The 11513-nt window shown below is 34.9% G+C and overlaps 2 protein-coding genes and 1 non-coding gene across 6 annotated transcripts in view; 2 read left to right on the top strand and 1 right to left on the bottom strand.

Annotated features, from left to right (window-relative positions):
- Positions 1–99: 99 nt before the first annotated feature.
- LOC100648056 (UPF0488 protein CG14286) lies at positions 100–977 on the top strand. The gene is made up of 2 exons (XM_003397114.4): positions 100–313; positions 448–977. Exons 1-2 carry the CDS (start codon positions 293–295, stop codon positions 955–957), a joined length of 531 nt encoding a protein of 176 aa, XP_003397162.4. The 5' UTR covers positions 100–292; the 3' UTR covers positions 958–977.
- Positions 978–1265: 288 nt separating this feature from the next.
- On the top strand, positions 1266–1338 carry TRNAR-ACG. Its single transcript has one exon. It is a non-coding gene; the product is annotated as a tRNA-Arg (tRNA).
- Positions 1339–2701: 1363 nt separating this feature from the next.
- LOC100647851 (ribosomal protein S6 kinase alpha-5) overlaps positions 2702–11513 on the bottom strand; it is a 53935-nt gene continuing 45123 nt past the window's right edge. For all 4 annotated transcript variants that reach the window (XM_012310877.2, XM_012310880.3, XM_003397113.4 and 1 more), the window contains 3 exons: positions 9763–9878; positions 8958–9158; positions 2702–8187 (listed from right to left, as the gene is read on the bottom strand). In XM_012310877.2, the coding sequence (XP_012166267.1) occupies positions 6226–8187; positions 8958–9158; positions 9763–9878 (2279 nt within the window). In that variant the 3' untranslated portion in view covers positions 2702–6225. The remainder of the gene's footprint in view (positions 8188–8957; positions 9159–9762; positions 9879–11513) is intronic.

The raw sequence follows: 11513 nt of genomic DNA, 5'->3' as shown, positions 1-11513 counted from the left end.
CTCAATCAAATAAAAAAGAATTTTTCGTTATATATCAAGTACCACTATATGCAAGAAATTTATTGAAATTCATAACTGAATTACCGTTTTTAAAAATAATACATACTCTTTATATAAAAATTAAATTTCGCGCCATGATACAAATGCTTTACCATCTAGTGATAATTTACTAAAACTTAGAGGAACGATGGCTAGCGACGTCAACACAGGAACTCTACCAGAAACTACATAACCAAAAATACTTCAGTAATTGAAACAAGATACTGAACTACTCCATTTTCAATAATAAAAAATGCCTCCAAAACCTAGAACGGTATATCAATTTGATCTTCGTTTTCCATTACTATACATTTCAAAAGAAAATATATGTTTTATTAATTCTAACCTAGACTAAATCATGACTAACAATAACAATAATCACTACTTTACAATAAACGCTAATTTCAGAATGCTAAGAAGCCGACAGCAAATAAAAAAAATGCAGAACCAAAACTAGCAGATTCAGCTAGCGTTGGTGCAGAAACTAATAGTGGTTTGAGCCAGGAAGCTGAAGATCAATTTGAAGTAGAATTATGCTGGTGTATTCAACAATTAGAAATGTGTTTGGGCACTGGAAAGCTTCCTGAGAGGCAGGCACATGACTTAAATAAAAATATAAATATTCTAAAAAGTAATACTGCACCTCTGATAAGAAAGAGGCAAATAATGCGTAACACTTTAGGGAATTACAGAGAAAAAATGGCTTTGGACGAGCAAAAGTTTGGCAAAACAGCATCTTCTATTAAGTTTATATCTCCGCCCAGTGAGAATAGGAAATGTGTATTTGTAAGGAAGGCTGCTTCTGCATCTACGAAAGAAAAACAGGCTGTGACACATCCTTTGAACTTTAGTGAAAAATGTATCAATATTGACAATGTACAAAATGTATTTCGATTTAATTTTGAGGTTAAGGAATAAAATATGCATTTGTATATTTATTATTACTTTTATTATCACTATCCTTTTACAATTTTGAGTTCTTATTACATACTGAATTGTTTATTTAAGCATTAAAAACATAAGGTATTAAAAACAAAGATAACAGCATTACAAATAATTTCGTTAGCCTAAGTTTTTTTATATAATCTATTTTAAATTGGAAATTAATTGAATTTCCTTTGTTATATTATAATTAAAGTTAAAGTAAGAATACGCATAAGAAAATGTTTTCATAATTTTCATAGGTGATGTTTATCTTACAAATAATAGACATTGTTAGCAACTTGGGTCCTGTGGCGCAACGGATAACGCGTCTGACTACGGATCAGAAGATTCCAGGTTCGAATCCTGGCAGGATCGGTTGACTTTTTTTTTCCATCAAAAAATTTTATTCAACTGAAGACACTACAAATAAAATATTATCGATTCAAATTTCAAAATTATAAAGCCAAAGGACTCAAGTATTTACAACACAAGGTATAATTTAATTTTCTTAAAAAAATAAATAAAAATACAAGAACGCAGAAGTAAGAAAACTGTTCCAAGATTAAATATAATGAAATAAACAGTACCAAAATTTCCAAAAACCATTGAAATGAGTGAAATAAAATAATATACTTAAAAACGCGTTTAACCGCGTTTATCTTCGCCGTAAAATCTGGGATATATGAAGCGAGTAAAAAATTCGTTATGTAAATAAATATTATGTTATGATATATTTAACAACCAGTAGTAACAAAGGTACCTTGTCTCTCTTACGTACTTATAATAGCAGAACAGCACTCTTTATCGTATAATAGAAGCTATAATTATATATAATATATGTATATAGGATGTCTGAAAAGTCTATCGCACAATTTTATCTATGGACAGGGGAAAAGTCCCGATCGAAACTACGAACAATAGAACACATGTCGCCGAAGAATACTCTCTCGGTCTTTCTCTCACGGAAAATCATAATATAATACATATACATAAAAAAAAAAGAAACAAACAAACTCTACTATGCGTGTACAAGCCGTCGTTCAAACGAAATAAAAATGCCATGAGTTGTTATTTCAAGGAACATCGTAACGTATACCTAACGAACGTGAACATATTGACATGGATGATTCGATCAATTTCGAATTACCAAAAATAATGTGCACTAGACTCTTTCGACGCCCTGTACAAATATACATATTTTTACAAATTTTCTGCTTTTTTTATTTTTTATCTTCCTCACCTTCCATCTCTTTCTGTTAATTACTTTTAATAACATAACAGTGATATATGTATCTAGAAAAAATCAGTTTTTCTCCTCGACACGATTCAACTGATTGCAACTTATTAAGGACTCAATAATGACTCGTATGATCCCTAAATAGAAATATCCTCTTATTAAAGAAATATGATCTTCTAGAATATAGTCTTATATTAAATATATATAATATATATAATATTCTTTATATATCTATGCATTTCTTATTTAAATAATTCTTTCTTTCCCTCTTTTTCATCTTTATCTTCTTTTATTTATATGTTTAACGCCTGGAAAATCACACACGATTCAGCAAAAATTTACACGCCTCACGATATTTCGAAAAGATTAAGTTTTTTCTATTCTTCTTTATATCTTTTGTTGATTTTTTTATGACTTTTCCTTGACTTTTTTTGGTCTTTGCAGAGCGATTTTACTTCGGTCGTCTTTGGTAGAAGCATGCGTTTCTCCATCCACGTGGAACGCTCTCATCCTTTTCATAATCGTTTTTTTTTTCTTTTTCTTTTTAGAGAATTTATGTCCTTGGTTGTGTCTCTCTGTTCCCTGAGTCCGTGTACAACCATTTTCAGTCTTCACTATCCTTTCTTTTTCACCTATCTCGTTTCTTATTTTTATTTTTTATTATTATTTCTTTAACGTTGCACTTTTTCTTCACAGCAGTCAACACCCTTCTTCCCTCTTTCAGCTTACACACTAAGACGATACATCGTGACTCGCAGATCTGTTCGTATGTTTATCAAACTAGCCGCAAATTAAAGTTTACTCTCTACATTAAACTAATGGATGGAAGTTACTTAAAGAATTATACGTCATTTTTGGTATGGAAGATGCAGATGTAACAGGTTTGGAAGATATCGGGTTATAAATTTTAAAGTATAAAAGATAAAACTATAAATAGCAATATTAAAAAGTTGATCCCACGTCATAAAATGAATAAACAAAGTAAGCGGATCCCCTTACTATACGAGACTTTATGAGCTTCTGGACTCACTTTTGAAAACATCATCAAAACACAAATATACATTTTATTTTTAAAAAAGACTCTGATCTAGATGGGGTTCCCACGAATTTTCAAATTGAAACTTCTCAAAAAGGGAAAAATCATACGTAAAAACTGTATTATACATTTCATTTTTTAACGTAGAATCGTCTGTCCGGAGTTTTATTCTTATAGAATTAAATGTAAAAAGGTCTGGACTCGAACATATCCATGAGTCACCGCATAACCAATTGTAATTTATAATAAAAACAACGAAAACTAACAAACTATCGTCACGCATGAAAGAATTAAATTTCTTTCGTGCCGCAATGATACTTATTCTAACCTCTTGCTACGACGAATCAACTAAAAGAACGAAACATTTATTTCTGTAAATTATGTGTAAAAAAAAAAAAAAAAAAATACGTGTCATTCAGAAAATCTAAATAAATTTTTTATACAATGAATTTCTGAAGCAGCAAGAAGTTGAATCACACGAAACAGTATCGAAGACTACGAAAATAAATCTCAACTACCTTCAATTTCAACGTTTTCTAACAAAGTGCCATTCCCTCCAACTCGTCTATTTCATTACAAATAATTCGATGATCTATTCGTTAATATACCTTTCATAATACACACGATCATTTTATCATTAAGAAAGAAAAGGAAAAAATAATCAATGAACGTAATTAATACGTAAAACACATTCGTACAAAATGAAGGAGTCGTAATGTAAACGATACATTGTACCATTAATCATTACGATACTCAATGACTTTGATCAACCCTATCTTTTAACATTCTACGTAGAATGTACACGGGTATATGATTTTGTGTGTGTACCACGTGTGTATAAGTATATATATATATATATATTTTTTTTTTTCTTCTTGTATATAATATTTTTCTTATAAAGATTCAAGGCTAAAAATTAATGTACAAGAATAGCATGTATCCGATATAATATATGCTAGTGTAAACAGAACCGTTTGGATTTGAGTCTGTGTGTATACTTTTTTTCATATATATATATATATTATATATATAATTAATAGTAATAATCGACGCGTACAACACAATACGTTTACTTTTGCGTCGATACAATAAATAGAGAATACACGCGCCTCTATCATTCCTAACCTCTCATAACCTCCTTTTTCATACGAAATAAACGAAGATCCTTCTGTTTCTTCCCAAAGAAAATTGAAACGCGTGTACACCATATTCACACACGCCTTATAAATCGTCTGTTTGAGGCACATTTTCTATGCGTGATTTTCACGAATCGAATTTTTTTTTTTTTTCTTTTTACATAAAGTCTTTACGCAAAGTCATTTTTCCTCTTTCTCTCTACGCCTTCCTCCGTTTTCCTCCTCCTATTCCCTTCTTTTGCCTTTTAATTTCCTCTAAGAAGGATCAGGGATAGAGCGAAGATTAAGAAAAGTCGACAAACACTTCGACGACTTTCTTGTTCTTTTTTTTTTCATTTTGTTTCCATTTTTATACATGGTTGATCACAGACAACGCGAAGAAAGAAAATAAATCTACAGGGAATCGATCTCGAGAGACCGTTCCATCTTTCGTCGCGTTTTGAGCGAGAATCTTGCTTTTCTTGTATTCAGTGTTTTCTGTACAAATCGACGTTTCCCCGCGACGAGAACGTTTACGAATTAATTTATTATACAGAGCGTCCCACTGCAAAAAGACACATGCATCGGATGATACCCCGAAACCATTCAATTTTTCTAAATGAAATTTTATTCTATCCTGTATCGTTCGAACGCTACGTCTTGTTCCATAGGACACTCTGTATATACATACACAATATCGATGAGTTGATCAGATATTTGCCCATAGAAAATTGATAATGGTTGAAAAATTTAATACAAAAAGGATGATAATGCGTATAATCTATTACAAAATGGTTGACAAGAATAGAAAATATCTATTCGTTTGGTTTTGAAGCTCCTCTAATAGGATAAATAATAATATTGTAATCTAAGAACGACGAATACTCTTTTTTAGGTTAAGTTCCATCCACATTCAGAGCGGCTTCAAAAGATAAGGAACACGTATTCGTTATTTTCTACTTAAAATACTATCTCTCGTAGTTTCGTTCGATGATACGTAACCCTAAGCATGGCATAAAATTAAACGTATCTACAATAATTTAAAAATTGCGATAAGGAACAGTGTCGTCTTGGGACACTCCATTTAGAACCTTGTACGAGTTCATCAAAGTACATTAAATACATTTAAGGTTTACTTCAAACCTTTCTTATACTCGACAAAATGAAATGTTACTTGCTTACAACAACGCTTAATTAACATTATCACGTTAACCTATTATTGAATTCTATATTATGTTACGGAAAGGAAATTCTAAGAATCTGGGTAATATTCTTTTCGTCGTTATTTCTTCTTTCGCGTAGATCGTACAATCTTAAGAATCTTAAAGAAATTTAACTATTTATAACGATATGATGAACTATTCTTTTTGAATCCTGGAAATTTTTAATCTTTGATTTATGTAGTGAACTTTTACAAAATACTACTTTGATACATAATTTATATTTTAAGAAAACAATGTATGAATCACTTTCATACGTTTTTCAATAATATTGCATTTATATAATTGCATTGCATTATTTCATTGGTCCTTATTGGGTTATACGATTTAATTCTATCGTTATGTATCATACAGTCTACATAATCTTAATATGTCAATTGACATTACCTAAAATGCTAAAGAATCAAAGAATAAAACTAAACCTTTTTTTAACACACCCTATGTTAATGATAAAAAACAAAATAGTCAAAATGTCGCAAAATGACGAACTCGTACAGGATTCAAATAGTTCACGGGCAAAGTCCCGGAAATAGGAATGACGCAATGCGTGTTGCCCGAGTCGATTCGAGCTTCGAAGGCAGATAACGACATCACATTACGTAAAATGCATACAATATACATAGGAGAGATACGAAGAAAAGGTGGCGTAAATTTTTATTCCACGATGACGGTGGTAAACCTCTTGGGTCGTTTTCCTGTCTTCTGTTTCCGACGGATCTCCCTGCAGTCCACGTGATTTGTCTCGCAAGACTCTATCGTAGATAAATCGTCTTCGTTTACGGTCTGCTCCTCTAGTTTCCTTTTCCTGGACCTGGTCACGGGGCCAGTCCCGTTGTAATACTCCTCTATATATCGCACGTATCTTTTATGACTTCTCGACACGGTCCCCTCATCTTCGTCTCGTTTACGTTTTTTAGATGACTCCTGTTGCATGATCCTTGGCGAATTCGAATCGGAGGAAGAAGACAAAGAGCTGAGATATTCATTTACTTTGTCTTCGCCAAAATCGAAGGCGCTTGGTTGCGCTGGTGAGGCGGAAGTCGCTAGGTTAGTTGCGGTGCTGGGTGGTCGAACAAGCTGTACAGACTGGCTGGAGGAAGTGGTAGAGGCAGATGACGATACGGAACTAGAAGTAGAACGTTTGTGCAATTTCCGGCGCTGGGCGAGCCTGGCACCGTCTACTTCCCGTAATCGGAATCCTTCTGGCTTCTCCGATAGCGTATTCAAATTGTCCGTAGTGGTTCGATCGACCGAACTGGCCACTTCGGACGAACTAGATTCGTTTAGCCAAGGATGATTTACCAGGTCACTAGCTGTCAGTCTTTTGCTCGGGTCAACGGTCAACAAGCCTTTGACGACCTGTTTGGTAAGGTCAGACAGGTGACTCCAGGATTCGCTATCGAAATCGATCTCACCTGCCCTGATTCGGGTGGCCAAGTCTGGGGAATTTGTCCCAAATGGCGGGTTTCCAGACAGCAGGGAGTACAATATAGCACCCAGACTCCAAAGATCACAGCTCTGGTCATAGCCTTGGTTGCCTATCACTTCCGGAGCTGCATATGGAAGAGTGAAACAGGGAGTATGTAGAGGCTCACAGCCACGTTTTATCCTGGCGAAACCAAAGTCTACTATCTTCACTGGTGAATCTTCGCTCTGATCAGCGAATACTATATTCTCTGGCTTGAGATCTCGATGGACCACGCCTTTCGAATGCATAAAAAGGACCGCAGAGGCAAGTTGCCGCATTATTTTACTAGCCTGCTGCTCGCTAAATGGCCTTGGTCTGCTCAATAGCTCTCCTCCAGACAACAATTCCATTACCAAATACATATGCGTTTTGTCCTCATGGACATCGATTAATTCGACTATATTTGGGTGTCCCTGACAGGTTCTCAGCAAATTGACCTCTCCTGCACAGTCGAGTCTGCGACTGACAATCTTCACAGCGTATTCTTCCAACGTTTTCTTATGTCTGCACTTATGACAGACCGAGTAACTACCATCTCCTAAGGCCTCCTCCAGAGGGTTTAATTCGTAGGCCTGTAAGAACGGGGACTCCTCCAATCTCAGCGCGTTCGACGCTGAAGGTATTTCAGACTCTGTACTAGCTGTCGTGGCTTCTTTAATAACGTCTTTACTAACTACATTGTCTCCAACCGGTACAGATGGCGCCACGTAAGAGTAACCTCTAAAAATTTTGTCATAATTGGGCGGAACCACGGCCGGACTGTCGGTTGCGATCATTTTTGTGAATTCATCCGAAAAATTGCTGGTGTCCAGCTCGTGAGTAATTGTAGGAACGAAAGGCGGAGTGATTTCGCGTCTTTCTAGAGCTTCCCAGCTAAATGGTGGTGGGGCTTCCTTGAAGAAAGTATGTTCTTTTAGTTCTTTGGCGTCTCCTGGACCTCCGCCGAGTCGTTGTCGCGGATCTTTCACGAGAAGACGTAGGATAAAATCTCGAATCGTAGCACCCATGTGGCCCGGCATCGGTGGTTCTGTTTTTAATATTCGTCGCGAAATGTCTTGCTGCGTGTTCTTCTCGCCTTCGACCGTAAAAGGCGACGCGCCGGTTAACAGCTCGTACGTTAGTACGCCTACGCTCCACCAGTCCACCGCCTGCAAATTGACCATCAATAGATATTTAGAATAGAAAATTCTTTGAACAGATTGTTCTTGAAACTTTAGAACCGAAGGGGCTACTACAGTAAGAAGGCAGCACTGCTTCCTAGTAATTTGACCGACCCAATAAAAACTAACTCGACATCGATCAAAATCAAATCACTTTCTCAAACGTTCTATAAATTCAAAGCTAATATCCGTAGTAACAAATTTCTGCACTTTTAAATACCTCTTCCAATAAGTATAATCGTTTAATTTTTAAATATACAAGATTTTCTAGTTTTTATTTCTTTTATCCATTATTCGCGTATATATTATACTATCTTTATATTTTTTAATTAATCTAATTGTATTATCTTTCTCACTGTGTGCTTATACGACGCGATCTTCGCATTTTCTGATTATTATAATCATATGATTCTTCTCACGATATTTACAAGATACGTAAATTCTACTTTATTCTTTGCCAGCAGAGAATGCAACATTTACAAATGATTCATTCTTGAAACATTTTACACAAAATAAATATATCAAAATAGGAACTTTCGAGTGACGATCTTCTCATTCTCCAACAATTTGATTCCATCAAATTTAACATTTCTCTTTTTTTTATTCTTTTTTTTTTTTTTTTTTTTTTTGTCAAGTAACCAGTGAAGAAAGAATAACGAATCGATAAAAATGTATCTGACAGGCGGGGAGTACGGGCGCGATAACGAAGTTCCAAGAACGAAGGGAACAAATCGTGACGTAAATTCATCCTGACTTACAATGTCGTGTCCCGCTGAGCCCCCTCGTACCACTTCCGGTGCCATGTACTCGATAGTTCCGCAAAAGGAGTAAGCACGGGCGTTGTTGTCCCTTTCGTGCGGCAGGAACTCTTTGCTCAGTCCGAAATCTGTTAACACGATATGACCTTCTCTGTCCAACAGAATGTTCTCTAGCTTAATGTCCCTGTAAATTATACCCAGCTGCAACAGAAAAGGCAACATTGTATGTTCCATCGATCAGGTTGTACGATAAGAATGGAATATTTTAATAATTTACCATGTAACGCGCAAATATTCGCAATAATATGGGACTGCAAAATTCGAGACTACGTTCGTTTTTCCTTTTCGTGTAATCTCGCGGGTCACGGTTGAAGCAGATATCACGTACGCAAATAAGTTTAGTATAAATGAAATTAGAAGCGCGATATAACTAGGAATAGCTTAGATATGGATAGATTAAAAAATCAATCGCTTTTAGTTCAATCGTCAAGCTATAAGAGATACGAGAAACGTACTTAATTGCTTTGTTTCTTTCGATCGATTTTAAGACGAAGCTTAAAATAAAACGTTCGTTTAAATTTTTCGATTGGAAAATTGATCCGAAATGAAATTTCAAATAAAATCACGCGTGCTTCTATTCGATTCTTATATCGCATTTTAAACGCCTTGATTTCCGACAAGCGTGGCAAGTCTCGTCCATACATCAAGTTTTGAAAGAAAAGATCTTTAAATAGACAAATTGCCTTAAATCGATTATTTCGAGTAGCGTAAGTTTTCCAATGTGCTGGAGAAGAACGATGCTTACCTTGTGTAGATGTTCCAGCGCCAAAATAACTTCACCGATATAGATTCGTACTTCGTCCTCGGTGAAATGTTCTCGCTGATAGAGATGCGTAAACAACTCTCCACCGCTTACGTAATCTGTAAAAATTCGAAATTTTTATCGTTCAACAAATTAGACAACACGCCTGAGAACACGATCTTCGACTCGACCGAATCTCTTTCTGAAATATTTATTTTCGTCGATCGTCATCGGTGAATTCTTTCGAATTAAAAGATATCGCGAACGTTGAAGGGATTGAAAGGAATAGAAAAAATAGAGAAAGATAATTGCCTGCAGAAGCAGCGAAACGTTTAACGATATTTTCTCTATTTATCTTCCGTGGCACTCGTCAACGAGATATTGGGCTGTAACGCTGTAAGGCATGAAATATTCATTGATAAAGCTGCCGCATGCGAGATTTGGAATTCAATCGTGTTCTCCTGGCGAATAGAAAATGTCTGATACTATTTTTGGATATTTTGATAACTAGCGATAGTTCTCTTTCGTCGATTGTCTTCCTCTCTCTCTTTAACAAAACGGATCACCGAAGAAATACTTTGCGGAAGAAAGTTAATGCCAATTCGCGTGTTCAAATTTCACTTTTTAGCTGTTTTAGATTTTTAAGAAATACGCAAACCCGAGAAATATTTTCAAATGTTATATCGCAGAATCGTTCCTTAAATTAAACGTTTCAAACTTTTTAAAGTAAAACTGAGAATTTGTTTGAAGACGTAAATAAATATTCTAAAAAGTTTTATATCGTGTTTTTATACTAGAATTTATCGTTACTTCCGATAAAATATCCGCAGTATTCTACAATTATTTGGAAATCTGAACAAAAAATATACCGAAAACAATTTCTTCGGGAAAGTTTGCGTTTTAAATATTAATTGCAATATGAATAATTTATTTTCAATATCGAGGCTTCGCGAAACAGTCCATATTTCAAAATCGACATAAACGTTTAAATATTATCGTTAATGAATTTCCATGCATGTAAATTGGAATAAAACGACAAGTGACTCGTGGAAACGTTACAGTAGCGTACGACCTACATATTGCGAAACAAAAATAATTCGTACATTGTGATGTCATCTAAAGAAAAATAATTGAGGAGAAGACGAAATCATCGAGTGATTACACGTTTCTACGAGGGAGGAAGTTTGCACAATGTTGCACGGACGACTCGACGATGATGTCAGGACGGCATCTAAAAACCTTCCCAACCGTCCATTCTTTCGCTTTCTTAGGTACTTTTTTCGGTATGGCATACTCGCGACTGTAACGCGTACATAAAGAATAAAAAGACGCGTATAAAAATATTTTACGTAAAGCATAGTTGTGGAAACTTTAAAAATCATTCGTGTCTGATCCGTTGTTGAAGCTAAAAAGGTTTATTAATTTTTTCGATAAACTAACCGTTTCCTATCCTCTTAGAAGCAAATATTTTCTTATATACTTTAACATCGCTAATTACTCATTTTTTACATCAAAAGCGCACTTTAAATTGACTCAAGTTATGTACGCTAAAACGCGTTCTTCTCTTTCCAATCTTCCAAATATTTGCTGCTGTTAACAAGTTGTACTTAAAATTGTTTACTTAGCGTATAGCGCACTTCCTTTTACGAGTTAATTGTAATTATCACTGTATAACTACGCTCATTACCAAGTGGCTATATATTTTTGTCGAGACTGGAAAAATTTATCAAAACGAAATACCGTATAGGGCTTTC

Source organism: Bombus terrestris, chromosome 8 (genome assembly GCF_910591885.1).
Source record: "Bombus terrestris chromosome 8, iyBomTerr1.2, whole genome shotgun sequence".
NCBI classification, from domain to species: Eukaryota; Metazoa; Arthropoda; class Insecta; order Hymenoptera; family Apidae; genus Bombus; species Bombus terrestris.
This window is presented reverse-complemented; position numbering and strand designations above follow the sequence as displayed.

Coding starts and splice junctions, on each gene's coding strand:
- LOC100648056 (XM_003397114.4), top strand. CDS start 293: ATGCCTCCAAAACCTAGAACG. Junction 314..447: donor TGCCTCCAAAACCTAGAACG/GTATATCAATTT, acceptor CGCTAATTTCAG/AATGCTAAGAAGCCGACAGC.